Source organism: Glarea lozoyensis (assembly GCF_000409485.1).
Source record: "Glarea lozoyensis ATCC 20868 chromosome Unknown GLAREA2, whole genome shotgun sequence".
NCBI classification, from domain to species: Eukaryota; Fungi; Ascomycota; class Leotiomycetes; order Helotiales; family Helotiaceae; genus Glarea; species Glarea lozoyensis.
In genome coordinates, this window is record NW_007360994.1 from 923,188 (window position 1) to 941,087 (window position 17,900).

The 17,900-nt window shown below is 45.3% G+C and overlaps 5 protein-coding genes across 5 annotated transcripts; 3 read left to right on the forward strand and 2 right to left on the reverse strand.

The window, feature by feature from the left end:
- Nucleotides 1-326: 326 nt before the first annotated feature.
- On the forward strand, nucleotides 327-1,821 carry GLAREA_03637 (Translation protein; the record flags this gene model as incomplete). The annotated part of the gene is made up of 6 exons (XM_008083890.1): nucleotides 327-338; nucleotides 385-456; nucleotides 512-519; nucleotides 634-790; nucleotides 846-1,516; nucleotides 1,566-1,821. The coding sequence occupies 6 exons, from the start codon at nucleotides 327-329 to the stop codon at nucleotides 1,819-1,821; spliced, it is 1,176 nt and encodes a 391-aa protein (XP_008082081.1).
- Nucleotides 1,822-2,391: 570 nt separating this feature from the next.
- GLAREA_03638 (uncharacterized protein) lies at nucleotides 2,392-3,479 on the forward strand (the record flags this gene model as incomplete). Its single annotated transcript, XM_008083891.1, has 3 exons — nucleotides 2,392-2,804; nucleotides 2,897-3,177; nucleotides 3,235-3,479. The coding sequence occupies 3 exons, from the start codon at nucleotides 2,392-2,394 to the stop codon at nucleotides 3,477-3,479; spliced, it is 939 nt and encodes a 312-aa protein (XP_008082082.1).
- Nucleotides 3,480-4,108: 629 nt separating this feature from the next.
- Nucleotides 4,109-6,472, reverse strand: GLAREA_03639 ((Trans)glycosidase; the record flags this gene model as incomplete). Its single annotated transcript, XM_008083892.1, has 6 exons — nucleotides 4,109-5,106; nucleotides 5,157-5,178; nucleotides 5,239-5,459; nucleotides 5,514-5,749; nucleotides 6,314-6,341; nucleotides 6,394-6,472. 6 exons carry the CDS (start codon nucleotides 6,470-6,472, stop codon nucleotides 4,109-4,111), a joined length of 1,584 nt encoding a protein of 527 aa, XP_008082083.1.
- Nucleotides 6,473-7,553: 1,081 nt separating this feature from the next.
- Nucleotides 7,554-9,345, forward strand: GLAREA_03640 (MFS general substrate transporter; the record flags this gene model as incomplete). The annotated part of the gene is made up of 6 exons (XM_008083893.1): nucleotides 7,554-7,577; nucleotides 7,646-7,716; nucleotides 7,769-7,822; nucleotides 7,878-8,319; nucleotides 8,372-8,788; nucleotides 8,842-9,345. 6 exons carry the CDS (start codon nucleotides 7,554-7,556, stop codon nucleotides 9,343-9,345), a joined length of 1,512 nt encoding a protein of 503 aa, XP_008082084.1.
- A 4,429-nt stretch (nucleotides 9,346-13,774) lies between these two features.
- Nucleotides 13,775-15,615, reverse strand: GLAREA_03641 (Protein kinase-like (PK-like); the record flags this gene model as incomplete). Its single annotated transcript, XM_008083894.1, has 4 exons — nucleotides 13,775-14,346; nucleotides 14,388-14,837; nucleotides 14,900-15,268; nucleotides 15,321-15,615. 4 exons carry the CDS (start codon nucleotides 15,613-15,615, stop codon nucleotides 13,775-13,777), a joined length of 1,686 nt encoding a protein of 561 aa, XP_008082085.1.
- Between the last annotated feature and the right edge of the window lie 2,285 nt (nucleotides 15,616-17,900).

Consider the following 17,900-nt stretch of genomic DNA (forward strand, 5'->3'; position numbering starts at 1 on the left):
CGCATCAGTATTTACACAGGGTCTGGAATTGTCTGATGAAACAAAGAAAGAATTGTAGATTGACATGTCGATTATATTGACTAAATCATCTCTCCACTTCTAGTTATATTACCTATCACGAGAATTTGTACAATTTACGCTAGACGCAACGATTGTCTATGTTTTCGCTGACTGATCTCCTTGTATGTTGTGGATGTTGAGAGTTGTCACGTGAGTAGATAACTCGGCTAAGGATTACTAGCGCACCCACACTGGAGTTGAAGTCTTTCGCGAAATCTTGAGAACTTTTTTGAACCTCGACACAACTAACCTCTAGCAAATCAATCATGTCCCACCGTGTAAGTTTGGGATTCAACTCAATATTCGCAATGCTAATATCTTTAGAAATTCGAGGCACCACGTCACGGTTCGCTGGCTTTCTTGCCACGCAAGAGAGCTGCCCGCCATAGAGGAAAGGTTCGTAACAAATTTGCCAATTCCCTTGTACAAAAGCTTGCTAACTCCTTCACAGGTCAAGTCGTAAGTAAACTCCCAATCCTTCGTCGATATCTGCGAGACTGCGATACGTCGGTACCGCATTACCATTGCGCCCTAAAATAAAAGTCGAATTTTCCGCTAATTCTCCCTCGAAAGCTTCCCAAAGGATGACCCAAAGAAACCTGTCCATCTCACTGCCACCCTCGGATACAAGGCTGGTATGACCACAATCGTCCGCGATCTTGACAGACCCGGAGCGAAATCACACAAGAAGGAGGTTGTTGAGGCCGTTACTGTCATTGAGACACCACCAGTACGAACAATGCAGCCCGCTTGGCAATTGAGTCAATGGCTAACATCTATTTTAGGTGATCGTTGTTGGTCTAGTTGGTTACATCGAGACTCCACGTGGTCTGCGCTCCCTCACCACTGTTTGGGCTGAGCACTTGAGCGACGAGCTCAAGCGCCGATTCTACAAGAACTGGTATAAGTCCAAGAAGAAGGCCTTCACTAAGTACGCCAAGAAGTATGCCAGCGGAAAGAACGAGATCGACCGTGAGTTCGCTCGTATCGCCAAGTACTGCTCCGTTGTCCGTGTTCTTGCCCACACCCAGATCCGCCAAACTCCTTTGAAGCAAAAGAAGGCACACTTGATGGAAATCCAAGTCAACGGTGGTAGCGTTGAGGATAAGGTCTCTTTCGCTAAGGGCCTTTTTGAGAAGCCAGTTGAGATCAGCTCCATCTTCGAGCAGGACGAGATGATCGATGTCATTGCTGTCACCAAGGGCCACGGATTCTCTGGTGTCACCAGCAGATGGGGTACCAAGAAGCTTCCGAGAAAAACACACAAGGGTCTCCGAAAGGTCGCCTGTATTGGTGCATGGCATCCATCTCACGTCCAATGGACTGTTGCCCGTGCTGGTCAAGACGGATACCATCACCGTACATCTGTTAACCACAAGATCTACCGTGTCGGAAAGGGAACTGATGAAGGTAACGCCACTACCGAATTTGATCACTCCAAGAAGCAGATCACCCCGTAAGTTGAATTTCATCCTTTACAATTGCAGGTTTTGACAATTATCTAGTATGGGTGGTTTCGTCCGTTATGGAGAGGTTAAGAACGACTTCCTTATCGTTAAGGGTTCCGTTCCTGGAGTCAAGAAGCGTGTCATGACTCTCCGAAAGTCTATGTTTGTTCACACCTCAAGAAAGGCTTTGGAGAAGGTTGACTTGAAATGGATTGATACCTCCTCCAAGTTCGGTCACGGAGCTTACCAAACTCCAGCAGAGAAGCACCAATTCTTGGGTACTCTCAAGAAAGACATTGCTCCAGCTTCGTAGATTTGGCGTTGATAGCATTTCGTTTTTCGGCTTTGCAATTCGGTGTAATGGGGGAAATCACATCGTACATTGTATTCATGACGTTTACCCAATCTAATAAATTGGGCATGAGTAGTTAGGACTCCATGAAATGAAGGAAATGTCAAAAAGCGAGAAAGTTTTCCACACTCCGATGTCAATTACGACCATCCATGAATACCGTTGTAAAAGATTAGCTTATAAATTTGCTTTTTCGAACCTCCCGTAGTCCTGTATATGGTTCTACTGTTCGTAATAAGCTCTTGTAAACGAATTGAGCGACGACTGACGTCAGTGTGAATCTATCTGAAGCGACCCATCTCGAACATCCACATGCCATCCATATCAACAGAGTTTGCTTTTGACCTCAATAGTTAAACGCCATACTAAAGAACAGCAGCTGTCAAATAGTCCCAATTTCGTCATTCTATGCCGATTTACCCCTACCCCTCCCATTCGGAAACCTGCAAAGCAGACGCACGTTCCAACTTCGTACAGCAGCCCCTCCAACAAGCTTTGGACGACTCATAATAGTGACAACGATCGACACTTATGGGTTTGATTCTTTCTATCGTCGCACCACTTACACAAGAAATTAAAGAACGCCGACAAAGGAAGAAAGAAAAGAAAGCTGCCAAGGATCGCGAAGCCCAAGGCATAAGTCATCGTGCACCAGGAGCCACGGACGGAGTCCAGGAATCTAGCCCACTCCCGCAACAAGAGCAGCCATCATTGCACCACCAAAGTACCTTGGAACGAGGCTTAGAAGCCGAAGCCAACTCATCACGCCCTCCTCCTATTTCTCGAGCTGCCGTGCCAGCAGAGGATTTGCCAGCGCAAGAAAGACGCGAATTGGAGGGCGAACAAACAAGCAAGGCAGTTGGGGAATTGGACGGCGCGAGAACTGGTGGACAACCGGCTTTGCAAAGGGAGGTTGGCCTTGCTGCTCCCGTTCCTCTGGCTGCGTGAGCTCTTCCATTAGAATCCCGTTGATCTCTACCGCTTTCTTTGGCACGAACAGACTTTCTATCACGAATAGTTCTGAGAAGTATTACAGTAGCACAGCTGCGAATCTTGCGATAAACGAAGAGGCAAAAGGACATAAAATGGCTTCAGACGAGGATTACGCGTCGTTTCTTGACAAAGCGAATCAAGATCCCAATGAAGGTGTTGCGCAGGGAAAGAGTGGAAAGATTGAGCTGAAAGCTGTGGATTCTGGTGTTGAGGTTCCAAAGGTTCTGCAGGATGCGACGAAGGACGCGTGGTATGTAAGTGATGCTGACGAGAAATTCACACCGGTTGTTCTGAAGTTCAAAGGAAGCTCGCTGCCGGATGAAGGTATGTTTTCTTTAGATACTTAATTTGAATATTTCGTCAGAGACTAACAATTTGTAGCGACGTTTGCCAAAACTGCAGGCCATCCCTCACCAAACGACTCTGAAGTTTCGATTATGGACATTGGAGAGTGGGATACCCAAGGTGAATACAAAGACGTGGTTGAGGCTGTCAGGGAAGCGGGTAAGGGGAGTGATGTTAGGGTTTACAGAATTGGGAGAGATAGCACCAGATTTGAGTATTGGGTCGTGACACTTGCAGATGGCAATCTTGTCGGCGTGAAGGCACTTGCTGTTGAGAGCTGATCCCTGTAGATAGACGTGCTATAAAATATTGCCTGCAGGAGAGAATGTTGCTCCTTGTTCCCTCTTTGAAGGTTATATATTGTTGATATTTCCCCGCTACCTGGCTGTCTTTTTGGGATTGTCTACTACCTCAATTTTTTTTTCAACATCCTAGTGATCTCAGGCTCATTGTGTTCACCAAGCCCGTCTTCGTTGCAAAGTCTGTGTAAAGAAGTGCTGTGTTCCTAAATCACTTGGTTTGGATTATTTCCATTAGCACCGGTGGCCTGCAAGTCTGACGGGACACCTCCTTACGGCAGAAGAACCATCCTCTGCCTAAAACGCTATATTTCTCAAAGTGTTTAAGTAAATAAACAAGATTGTCCCTAAAAAAGAGGTTAACTATAACTGTCAAGGAAAGCCGCCAGAAAGTCATTTTCTGATATCGTTGTGGAACAGTGGTTTTAGAGTGTCCCGTCAGTTTTGAAATGCATTGGTGAACTACCTTTGAGAATCACTTCCGAAGGCTTTCTTATCTCAGTTCTTGGAATGTTGGAAGCTCTTGCGTGTATGAGCGCAGGGTGTTTCCGTCAATGTAAGACAGAGTGAGTATGTATTCAAAAGTTCAAAGTATATTCAACGTCTAGAGATTATGACCAGTCATTAGCCGTAGACACCATCGTTCTCATGTCAACTGCTTTCTCTTCCCTCTTGAATACTGTAAAATTTTCGCCTGTCTTCCATCTCATCATAGTCAGACTATGTTTTCCAAATGTGAACCTTCCTTTTCCGTCCCATTTACTTTCTTTTACACCAACCTTTTCATTTCCCTCAGTATTCACGACCTTGACATTATCACCAGTCACGGTGAAGACCTCAATATCGCTTCCGATGCCCTGCATATCTGTCTCGAAATCCTTCGTCTCGCTGACATTTACAACTGCCAGAGTGACTGTCCCAGATTCGCTAATACAAGCAGAGATGTCCAGCCAGCTTGCCCCTTCAGCAAGCGTACCTTGAAGCCAAGGAGGATAAGTCTCTCCGTCATATGCCCCTCCCCTGACGTGGACACCAATCGTATAACCTCTCATGTATTTGGAATAGAGCAAGAGCGGCCACCAAGTCGTTTGTTTCATGATGCCATCTTTCGTTGTCATCAAAGGAGAAATGACATTGACAGTCTGCGCAATATTTGCCATTCCTACCCAACGACTTTGTCGTACAAATACATTCAACCAAACAGCCACACCCAGGGCATCGGATAAGGTGTAAGATTCTTCGCCTCCTTCTTCACCAGGAGCTCGGATCGGATCCCACATGTTCCACTCATCGAAACAAATTGTCGTCTGTGGTACTTTTGGACTAACGCGATTCTCGATCCTCGCTACGTCTATCATCGCAGCTGTAGCTTCTATGGCTCTCTCTGCTGCTAGTGGTGCAAGTGCGTTTTGTGGATGATTGGGAGAAGCAACATACATGTGGATACTGTGCATGTCCACGAACTTTATGCATTGGGAGAGTACTGTCCAATCCCAGGTAGAAAGACCTTCTTGACCACAGAGAATGAGGCAGAGTGACGGATCCAGAAGTTTCAAAGCTTTTGCCCATTGTGTAGCTTTATGTGCGTATTCGTTGGCTGTCATTTGGCCTACAAATTGATTAGTATCCGGCTGAGATTGATGACAGTGATAATCTTACCAACCTGCCATGGTCCCCACATCTAAATGAGAAGCATTGTCAGTTATGTTCATCTGGATAAAATGAAAGGCGATGGGCGTACCTCGTTCCCTAGAGCCCAGTACTTTACGTTATAGGGCTCTGGATGTCCATTCTTGCGGCGAAGATTTGCATAGTAAGTGTCTTTTGTTCCGTTGCAATATTCTACCCAAGCCAAAGCTTCTTCCATGGTCCCTGTTCCGAAGTTGAATGCAAAATATGGCTCCACCCTTTTCTCTTTCCCTTCGCTCAATACACTGAGCCAATGCATAAACTCATCAGTTCCTAAACTCCAGATAAGTAATTACACTTGTGATGAACATGAATGAGAACATTTACCGAATTCGTTTGTCTCTACGGCACCCCATGCCAATTCAGGCCTTGACGGTCGATTCTCTTTTGGCCCAACGCCATCTTGCCAGTGGTATGTGGCGACGAAATTTCCACCTGGGTAGCGTATTACTGGGATATCGAGTTCGCGCAAGGCAGAGAGTACGTCGGTCCTATAGCCATGCTCATCGGAGAGGGGATTTCCTGGTTCATAAATTCCGCCGTAGATGCATCGTCCCATGTGTCTGAAAAAACAGCGTAAGTAGAGTGTATGTGGTAGATGAGCGTTTTGAAATTAAGCAGGATATGGAGGCCAGATTGTCAGTTTGTAAGAAGAGTGAAGGTGGAGAGAAGTGAGGCGTGGCGCTTTCAAAATTCAATAGAGACTCAATTTCATGAAGACATCGGGCTGCAATGTTAAGCGACTGATTTCGAGATTGAAACGAGCCATTCACCACCACGGGCGAAGACATCCTCATAATCTCATCGTCATGAGCGGTAGATTCGAACGGGAACAAGCACCATGAAATATTTTCCTGGTTGCGAAATGCGTCACATGGAATAGAGGTCCCGGAGTGGATATTCCGCATCCAAATACACCTCTCCTCAATCGTACGCAGCCCTTGGAGACTTCCCCATCCAAATTCGAAGTTTGAAGTTTAAAGTGCAAGATTGTGGGCCGTTCTTGAAACATCAAACAGGTTCGTCTCATTAAACACGAAGATGCTCAACAAAGTGCAACTTTGATGAGTGCACACGACCAAATTTAAAGCTTTGCAACAAAAAAGACAAGCTCTGAAAGCACTCACTCGGTAAAGCCTCCATATATATTGTCGTCTAATCAATTCATTAGTACACAGTCTACAGCATCTCGACAAACGAAACTGACTAATTTTTGAGAGTCTCTTCGATATATCCACGTTCATAGAAGGGGTGGCATTTTCCTCGATCCTCGTGAAAGTCGTCATGATTCCTGAAAGAGCAATCAAAAATACTTTGAAAAGTGAGAGTTTGTGTTTATACTGAAGCAGCAAAGTCAGAAAACAAATATTGTTGTCTCAAGTGGATCTTGAGTTGATCGCTCGTTTTCTATCGACCGTCCACTCAGCGATGAACTCGTATCGGTACAGGTGGGACTTTGTTGTACGAATCGTGCCTCGCGGTCGATAAGGTAAGCGGCAGCAGCCTTGGACTAGTCTGTCAGATGGAGTCTGGGATTGGGTTATTTTTTGAAATATTAGACCAAATGTGGGATATTGTGCCCATTTGATCGAGTAAATATCGTGATCCGGTTGCCGTTTGTTTGTCCATCGCGAGGGTGCTTGCACGAGTATCAACAGTACCGAAGATGCTCAGGCCGTCGCTTTCGGCACTCGCACGAGAGGTTCATTGAAGCTTTCAGCAACAGCCGTTCATAGAGTCTTGGACCTGAAGCCAAGGTCCCATTATTGGTGCGCATATACAGCTGAGTCCACAATGGTTCTTCAGAGCTTGGTTGTGACTGGAGGATCTGGTTTCGCCGTGGGGAGAGCTCGAAGCGAGCCTCTGACCTGACCTCTTCTCCGCAAAATAAATTTCCCCGCCCTCTATCCCGTCCACTACCGCACAACACTTCATCAACACCAAACCTTTAGTCAAGCTAAACCGAGGAAGTTCGTTCGTGACACAAATAATGACAGCTCCTAGTCCCACAACGGACAAAAGTTAATGTTGGAACCAGTCTAGGTAGCGGGGATCAACAGACTGTCATCTATATGCGTGCCAATGAGGAGAACTCCCAGTCATAGCTTTCTATATTTCATGCTAGAACATATGCTAAGTACCATGTCTCTGTAGGTAATGTTGCCAGGGGTAAATACTTCTACTCCCTAGCCCAGGGACCAGCATGAGCTACCCCAGCTTCCCCCGCAGGAGCTTTGATTTAAAGCTACCCAGCGTCTTGTCTTGCCTCAGTATAATTGATCGGACATGTCCCATTCTTGATTTACCAAGTAGCTTGAGCTTCATATTGTTTTACTCAAGGGAGTGAAGCGAAGACAACTCGGCGCCATGCTGTCCCCCAAAATATATCAGGTAAGATTCGAAAATTGGATACCGCCATAACAAAAAGAGTTGCGATTGTATACTGACTACACACCTAGTTTCTCGTGGGTGTGTTTGCCTCTATGGGATCCGTGCTGTTTGGTTATGATCTAGGAGTTATTGCAGAAGTGTAAGTGGTGGTTTTTGGCAAGCTTCTCGCAAAGGTGGCTAACATTTTTCAGCATTGCTTCAGAGACTTTCGTAAGCTTTTTCAATAAGCCGACACCAACACAGACGTGAGTACCGACTCACATTGTGGCTCAGCATCATAACCCTTTAACACATTTCTAGGGGTATTGTTGTGTCTTTCTTCACCGGAGGAGCATTTTGTGGAGCTGGATTGGCTGGCCCTTGTGGCGACAAACTAGGCAGGAGATGGACCATTGTGATAGGATGTATCATCTACCTTATTGGTGGTGCTTTTCAAACTGGTGCAGCAAATATCAGCTATTTAATGGCCGGACGTTGGCTCGCAGGCCTCGGAGTCGGCTTCCTCGTCATGATCATCCCTCTCTACCAGGCTGAGATTGCCCATCCAAGTATTCGTGGCACAATAACTGCACTCCAACAGTTCATGCTCGGGATTGGTGCTTTCGTCGCTGGTTGGGTTTCGTACGGCACTTATGTTGGTATCAAGGATTCGACTGCCCAGTGGAGGGTGCCACTGGCAATTCAACTTATACCAGCGATCGTTCTCGGAGCATTGATATTTTTGTTCCCGGAAAGTCCTAGAGTATGTATTGTTTCTTCATCTGCGAAGAAACATATGTTAACATTTGCTTTAGTGGCTGATGGATAATGGCAAACCGGAGGAAGGCCTCAAGACTCTGGCCCGTCTCCATTCGAACGGCGATGTGAACGATCCATGGGTTCAGGCTGAGTTCGATCAAATCCAAGCCAGCATCACCCACGAGCACGAGAACGAAGCCAAGTCTTACCTAGAACTTTTCACTGACAGGTCATGTTTCCGACGACTTTTGATTGCTTGCGCACTACAAGCATCCGTCCAGATGACTGGTGTGTCAGCTATTCAATACTACAGTGTGAAGATTTACGGTCAAATTGGAATCGACGGGGCCAACGCTCTCAAGTACCAAGCTATCAATAACATTATCGGCTTGCTTGGTGAGGGAGCCTGCGTTGTCTTTATCGACAGATTGGGAAGAAGACGGCCTTTGATCAGTGGTAATCTGTTCAACATGGTAAGATGGACCTTCTAGTAGCCTCAATTTTCACCTGCTGATATTAATGACAGGTTTGCTTCCTTGTCGCCTGCATTTTGATTGCACAGTTTCCACCCGGAGTCGCAAACAATAAAGCCGCATCTTGGGGTTTTATCATCTGTACTTGGGCATACAACTTCTCCTTCTCTGCAACGTGCGGACCGTTATCTTGGATCATTCCTGCCGAGATCTTCGACACCAAAACCCGTTCCAAGGGTGTCTCTATTGCCACGATGGTCTCCTTTGCCTTCAACACGATGATCGGACAAATTACCGATGTCGCCATGACGAATCTCGGCTACAGATACTATTTCCTCTTCATCATTTGTAATTTTACAAATGCATTGTTTTTCTATCTCCTCTTACCGGAAACCAAGAACCTTCCACTCGAGGAGATGAATTACCTCTTCACAAATGCGCCTTACTTGGTCGCTTTTACGGATAAAAAGACGTACAACGCAGGTTACGCCGATGAGTTGGAAAGAAGAGCCCTTGAGATTCAAGAGAAGGGACAGGTTGTTGAACATATCAATTAGCATTAATGTGGCCGAAATAGGAGATAAAATATGACAATAGATATTTGTAAGTGGACCGTTTACGGGGGCTCGTGAAGGACAAAATAAGTGGCAGTCACCTACCCGTAAATCTTTGACTAAATAACAAGTCCACTTCGAATAGACCCTTAAAAGTCTCATTTACTTAAAACGGTTGACGAAATAGGCGCAATGTTCCAAGTTAAACCACTAAATTACGATATTTCGTCAACTTAGCCGAAAAACTATTCTGGTTCGACTGCCACTTATTTTGTCCTCCGCGAGGGGGGCGCTGTCAGTGGGCCTGTCTCGGTTACAGCGTATTTCAATTGATCGTCCGAGCCCAAGCCCCGGAGCAGCAGAGCCTATTATTACAGTAATCCCCGAAAGTTGTATCACTAGTGCGCACACTTAAGCATTGGTTCAAATGCATCTTGATTTCCTGTTTCTTGATCAGTGTTTTTGCATTTATTTTCAACGATACGGCTGCCCCAAATGTTCCAACAACACGGTCTGGTTCTCTTCGGCTGCAACCTTCATCATCATTCAATGCCGAAGTACGAGCCACCTATTATCTCTCTGACCTAGACCTCAGCAGCTGCCGTGGTCGCTTCCTTTCATTCAGAGTCTTTTTCGAGGCAAAGTTCGAGTTCTTGTCCTGACACGTAGCCGACATATTAACATCACCTGATCACCCTGCGAAAACCCGACTCCTCCAACTACCTCAATCGATACGTGGAGGATGCCATTCTGTTAGTTATTTACGGATGCTTTTACTTCAAAATTCTACCGCGACTTTGGCTGATCTTCTATTTCTGTTCCATTGCATGTTTTTCTCGTCTGTCTATGTTTTTCCCCATCTGCGCAATATCGATACAGTATTTTGGGATCAAGGCAAAAACTTGTCGTTTCTGTCTCTTCGTACAGCACTGCACTGGCCCAATTCATTTAATATTTTATATCTTGCGTTTCGTGGAGCATTTCACTGTTTTTGCAAAGTCCGGTTGACCCCCTTTTTGAGCTCGCTTCCTGGATGCAAGGGATTGGCCCCCTCTCGTTCATTCAATGCAGTTCACAAAGGGACTTCAATCATGCAAAACTTTGTATTATTCACGATCTATGTTCGATTTTGGGTTTGGATATAGCATACGAAGTCTGGTTGTGCAGAATGATTATGCTCACCAGTGCGTTGCAAGTCTGACAGGACAACCCCTCGATAGAAGAACGATATTCTATTGAAAAAGCTATCTTTGCTGCACCTCTTCGGGTGAATGTTTTCTCTGTTGTTCATGGTCAATATGCTTTAGAAAGTTGTTATTTCGGCATTGATACATTAGGAGGTTCTCCCGTCAGCTTTGCGATATACTGCTGGCTCGCTGGAAAAGCCTGTCTGCTATGGACTTATCAAAATGATACTTGCACCCCAGTACTTGGTTTATGGAGATTCCTCGCCGTTACTTCATGATACTTGTTTCTTAATGCTAGATTATATGCATCTACAATATGTTTGGAGTCATATTAGTCTAATTACGTTGTGGGAAATACGGCAGAAATTCTCATCTTGCTATATACTCCATTCGCGATTCTGAACCACCACCGTCTTCGAGACATGCGGCAGTTTGCTCTCTTTCCTTGCCTTAATCCTGTCTTTGAGCAACTATCTTGGTTCCCAATCGATATCTGCAAGTCGACAGCTACTCTTGCGGCACTCATGGAGTCAATCGACCGAAGTGCGCTTAGTCAACTGCAGGTACTCAAGAAGTTCACTCGGTGTAGATGCATCAGAGTCCCCCCCTCCAATCACGTCGGACATTATTCATGTCTTGGAAGACTCTTGGGCACCTCGTTCGTCCCTTCGAGGTCCACATGACTTGATTGTTTTCTTGGTTGGAGTTTCTACTGTGTCCGTCGCGGAAGGATCAACTGAGATGCTGTTTCCCATGCCTCCTCACGCCCAACCTCACTGTGCTTTGATTCGAGAACTTGCATCAATATTGTATCTCAAACCAAATGTTTACAGTCCGGCAAGGGTAACGTGAGGGGTGCTGGTACCAAACAAAGAAGTGTGCCGCACAAGCATCCGAAAGTCGTTTGAGGCCTGATTTGTCCCCCTCCCTTTTACTTGGCCATGTCCTCATACCTTACCTATTCACTCACCCACGGCTCCTACGCATTCGCAATTGGATTGAACCGAACTTGTACCGCACCCACTTTTAATTTATGGTGTTATATTTTATAATACGCACAATTCTCTCAATCCAACCCGAAAGGGTTGGCGGTTGGTGATGGTCCGAACAAAATTACTTAGAGCACGGGCCGGCCATACGCGCCTAAAGACGTAGGCACTCGAGCAGCTGGTTGTAATACCCCCCTACGGGGCGTGGGTTTACCACCCGCGAAGGTGCTGAACTTTTTGCATTTTTGGGCTTCCAGAAATTCGGATGTGTATGATCATGTTTTTTGGAGGGAGCATGAATTGGGAAGCCGCGAAGCGAGGAGGTCTCCCGCTTTTTGCTGAGTGATGCGCAGGCGGCTTCCCAATTACCGCATGTCACCCTCACACGCGGATCTTGATACTTGTAAATCGATTCAATCCGACTCCTCGGTCCCTTTTTGACGGTTAAAGCATACAATTCTGGTCTTCTTTCCAATCTTGACAGAGGCAGAGGGTAACTCGGCACAGCAGAATCAGACCAATGAAGCGTTGTTTCCCGCGCCAGAGTTCACCCTTTAGGGTCACTTAGCACTCCAACCAGCGTTCATCATATCTCCTCCTCCCCACTTGATGCTTTCTTAGGTTATAGCTTTTTTAAAGCACAATGCTTTCAACAAACCAGCTTGCTGGTGTGCTGGTAACACGTTAAACTATCCGGCATGGCAGCACGGTACCGTTGCTCAAGATGTACTCAGATGTAATTCCCGCCCCAAGGGACGATATCAGGTAATTCCTAGATAGGTTCTGATATCGAAACTTGGAGAGCTGGTGATCTGGGGAACTTGTAAGTGCCAGCGGCGAGGATAAATTGGTGTCAGGTAATTCCTCAGGTTCTGAACATCAGGTACATCCGTCGGTCTGGCTTACTTTTGCCAATTTAATTTTTTCCCTAGAGAAGTCGCATATAAATCGAAGAGCGCTTATCTTCCTCGTTCTTCTTCGGGGCTCATTTGTCTTTTTTGGCCTGGCGAACTCGGAATACGTGCGAAGCAAGAACAGGATGGGTTGATCAACATTCGTTCAACACCAACCTCCCTGACATAGAATTTCAATTATTTCGGCAATTTCCAAGCCAAAGTGATTGGCTTTCGTTCAAAGCGTCTCTGTCTTCTCAGCAATGTACAGCTACAGCTAGACGATTGTTCGAAGAGAACTTAGAGCATTCACCCGTCTTGTCCCCCACCGAGCTTCTTACGGATCCCCACAACGGCCCTCCCGAACGTAGATTATATACCATTTCAAAACAAAGTATTGTAAACAGTCAAATGGCCGATTGGTAACGCAATCGTTGCCACAAAAAGATGTAAGGTCTTACCATTCACCGTCTGGGCGTGTGGGTTGCGGTGTAATTCCCCATGGGTGGCCGTGTTAATGCCCCGTCCTGGCGAGTGGTGCGGGGGCCCGAACTTTTTGCCTTGTTGTTTTTTGTCGCCCTCTTTTTGGCAGAGGATTTGCGAGACACCCTGAGACTGGGCTGTTTCCTTCGAATGGCGGATCTAGTAACTACTACAGTAGAGATTTTCTTTTCTCGCAATGGCAAGAGCCTTTTTGGGATTTTCATCCTCCCTCACTCCTTCCTTAATTGTTGGCGAAGAAAACGAGCCCACGCTTTCCGTGGGGGTATTGTCAATCTCGTCATAGCCCTTCAAAGGCCCTCTTCCCGTGCTTGAGGCCCTTTTGGTCATCCCAAGGGTCAAAGAGTCTTCACGGCGGAGAATACGACTATGTAGCAGTCTCGCGGTGGACAAAATAAGTGGTAGTCAAAACACGGTATTTCTTCGATTAAGTTGACGAAATCTCGTTATTTAGTGGATTAATTTGGGACAATATGAGATATTTCGTGTATTATTTTGAGTAAATAAAGCTTCTTACGCTCTGCTCGAAGTCGACTTGTGTAGTCCAAGTTTACTGCGCAGGTGACTGACACTTATTTTGTCCTCCGCGAGGCAGTCTCCTGACAATTCTGACAATTTCAATATGTCTTTGTGCGTCGGTAGGTTCTTTCACCTTTTAACGGTTTCTCGACAGAGTCTGAAATTTCTTGTTAATTGAAAGCACTAGATGTAATATGCGACATTTCTTGTCAATCTATCGAATCGACATCGTGTTTTGATTGTCGGTAGGATAAATTATTCGTTCAGTCATGATAGATAATGTTGATAATGCTAAAACAATTATCGTAGCACGATGGCTAAGTGCCCTCTCCCCTTGATTTTTTCATTTCTGAATACAAGCAATATTGAAATATGTTTTTCTTTCTCTACTGGGACATCGAGAGAAGGCCAAATTTTGAGATTTAATATTACAAATTAGTTTCTCAGCTCGTACTCTGTTGATCAGGCTCTCAACTGTACTAGGACTTAACCCCCTCATTCTCGATATCGAATGGCCACACTTGTTTATGGGCTCCCCACTTATGCCTGGTTCCTCACTTTGCTCTGCATCATTCACCCACCATTCGTATATCTCTCGATGCGCCTCCTTTGCAGCCTGCCAGTCATCAGAATGAATCCATCCCTCGCCATTGGTGTCATGCATTTCGATCAGCAGATCCTTGAGGCCCTGCTTCATTTCAAACTGATCATATCCTAAGGTGTGTTCCTCGAGCTCCTTGGCTGAAGGCTGGTACGGACACGCACCAGGCAAGCCAATCTCTGTCCATTTCTTTGAAAGCTCGATCAACTCTTGACGCGTTGCTGCGGCGCCATCCCTCCAAGATGTGCCACAGTATCTCAACGGCCGTAGAAGATTCTGATCTGCATTTCTAGCTTTTGAAAGTGTGGGAACATCTAGGATAAGGGCAAGCTCAAATGCTTGATAACAATCCCACTCATCTGCTTCGGCCTTTTCCGTTCCTCGATCGCCTTTGGATCTTCCTCCGGATCCTCAGCCGTATCATCTTGGTCAGTGATAGCACGAATTGATTCTGGAACAGAGTTTCTGTTCACTAGATCAGGAGTGTCAATTGCAACGACAAATGCTGGCTCAACGCAAGTAGATTGCCAGTCAATTATTGACGTGATGATAGTAGGATCGTCCTCTGAGACGAAAATATTGCGTTGGTAAAGATCAGGATGTAACAGAGTCGGTGTGGCTATAGCTTGAAGTAACGGACTATCTCCTAAAGTCTTCAAGACAGCCTTGCTGATATCTAGTAAGCGGTGGTGTTCTTGAACTGTTCCACAGTACAGTGGCTCAATCTTTGGTGCTTTGTTTGAGCTTGGAATCCGAGAGAGCCCCTGGTCAAGCAGTCCATCGAGGTACTGGTCCAATGATCTCCCTACACGATAGCATTTAGAAAGGTTGATTATACTAGGCCTAAAACCGGTACTGAGTACTTACAAGGCCCTTGCTTTTGCTTTTGATTCTCATAGTATCGAGGCTCCCAGGGAATGCAATTCCAGTAATCCTTTGAAGTCACCGGTCCAAGGCAAAATTCGCCAAGCGGGATTTTTAAGGTATGATCAATGGCTGCATCGGCGAAGTAAATGCTCCCATATCCCGAGAAAGAAAGAGCACTCATAGACTTCATCATTTTCGAAAGGGAGCTCACACATCGGCGATGCTGAAGTGGGGTCATTTCACTCCATTTCACGCGCAACTGAACACCAGGTACGTATTTCATGATGATATACTCAACACCAATGACATTCGTGTTTGAGTCACTCCAGTCTAAGACCTCAGGTACCGGAATGTTTGTATGTTTGCGCACTGTGCCTTCGTCAGTTCGATCGATCAATTCGGGGAGGGTAAAAGAACTCACTGTACGCCATAGTTGCAACCTCGGAATTGGTCGTGAGTCCTGCCGGGCCAGCTATGCGGAATGGTATACGAGCAACGATACCTGTTCCGTTGTCCATCAGAAAAAGGAAAACCCTGTTGAAGCCACTTTCAGCTTTTTCAAAGGTCTCAACCTGACGAGACCCGGGGCATAACTCGACAACTTTCTTGCAGAGCGCGTTGAAATCGAAGTCTAACGTCCGTGCATCACGCTGCTGCGCATCTCTATGAAGCCAATGACCACTTGTAAAGACAAGAGGATCTGGTCCATCCTGCATTTTCAAGAAAAAGAGTTCTCTTCTGGGACTCATATGACAAATTGGTGAGGTTGGGTTTTTGCTGGAGTGTGCTGCGTGGAATGAAAACGATCGAATATTGGGAATTGCGTAGGCGGAAGTTGCCGATCGAGTTGAGACTACTGCGAATCGTACTTGTTTTATATTTCTCATGGCGCGAAGCGGCGAGCGACAAAGGAATCGGGGAAACATTTTTTGAGAGGGTTTGATAATGCCAATGTTCTTAGTTGATCAGAGGTGCACTTAAAAGTGGGGATATCAAAGCCCACAAGCCAACCGTATTATGAGATTATTAGTCAATTGGGAGAAGTTCGCGAGTGATTAACCGCCAACTCTGACATGTACCATTAAGACGAGCCAGCTTTCCGCTCGTAGATCTCATCAAGATGGAAGCTCTATAAGGTGATACTCGGTGTAGATATATTATAAGGAAAGCAAGCAAGTTTATGATGTATCCCACGATTCCCATCCGTCCCAAGCCTCCCAAATCAAGATCGCCTTGCTTCCATGGAGCCAAAGGCGCCAATAATGAAAGCCGTCGTGTGAATGAAGAGTGATTTGACGATTGAGCAATTACATCACCGCCTCATGGTCGCTGGTGAGTCTCAGAAAGGTAACTTGAACCAGAAGATTTTGATGTAGCAAGCGCTTGTCAAGCTTCCGTGGGCCTTTCTGGGAGGCATTGTTTTTAGTTTGTCGGTTTGGGTGCCAATAGATGGGCCAGCAGCAGATGTATGTACCCGTCCTAGCACTATAGTAACAGCTCTGAATGACTGAATTGATTTTTGCACATGTTTACATCGCAGGACATACTGCGAAACTTTGGGTGAGTCACCTGTTAGAAATCGGTGGTAGGCGGTGTATCCATTTATTGTATTGATGATGTTCGGGACTTATTCGAGGGCGCTACTGCATGACACAAACATCATGTTTTCGTCAACAACCTTCCGCAAATACTAGGTCATCTGTCATGTGAGATCTGAAGTTTACTGTTTTTCATTTACCATACCTTGTCGTTACAAAAATAGGATTGTATATCAATTTCCATTAACAAATATTGTCTACCATATTGCTATAGTCCAGTACTGAGACAAGAAGGTTAGTGATTGGGTGAAATGAAGAGACTCGAGAGGTTTGCCTCAACGTTTTCGTTCGAGTGAGAGTTTGTTGATCTGAATTCTGTGTGTAAATTTTGGGTTATGAATCAAAGTACTGTTTGAAGATTTCTCTACAAGTGATTAGATTACCTAAGTATTAAACAGCGGTAAACCTCCTTTGATTGACAGCCCCAATCTATACTTAGCGGACATAAAAAACTTACTTATTATATTGTCATACCTTTCGTACGAAGTCAGTCGATAAGTGGTCTCGCTTGCCACCGGCATCCAACGGCGTCCGTCATGTTCGGGGGCCCACTGTGAGAAGTAAACCAATCAGATCTACTACAATGTTAACTTTATTATATAATGAAAAAAGCAAATCCTGACATCATTGGTCGGGTGGTGTAGTTGGTTATCACATCTCGTTAACATTGGTTAACATCAAATACCGAGAAGGTCCTGGGATCGAGCCCCAGCCTGATCAATCCTTTTTTGCAATTTTTTTTTTTGCATAGATTTCTGTCAGTAACGTCGTCTTCAGTCAATCGTTTACCACCACCAAGAAATTTGACGCACAGTCATCTCTTTTTTTTTTATGTTCCGTCATCAACGGCTCAATTCTGGTTCCGCAATGTGCAGTGCTCGAAATATATTATGTTTTTACTATTTTTAAGACATGACATTTTGGGAGAAGCGATTGTGCGAAACTCGTTAAAAATTTGACTGCTACTCTAGGTTTTGGTGGCACAGACTCAGGCATCGCTCACAACTCCATTTAACGGGATATGACCGACGAAAGGAACTCGCGGTGCACAAAACAATTAGTAATAATAGCACTCTATCTACTTGAGTAACTTGACACGACGTCTCTTGTTTCGTCAAATTTTTAGATCAAATGTAGCTTGATGAGCTCTTTCTCGCAGCTACCTACATCAGAAGCTCATGTATGATCCATAATGAGTGACTACGGGAGTGTTTGAGCGCATATTCAACTGGTTACTGTCACCCGTGCTTATTACCGCGAGTCTACACATGTGATGTGAAAAAAAAGCGTAGAGGTGTGGTGATACAAAATCAGCTGTGGTGCAAATTCAAAGATTCTGAAGTATGGGTATCAAATTATGGATATTGTATGCCTGATAGCAATAACAGAGTTCTCCATCGCAC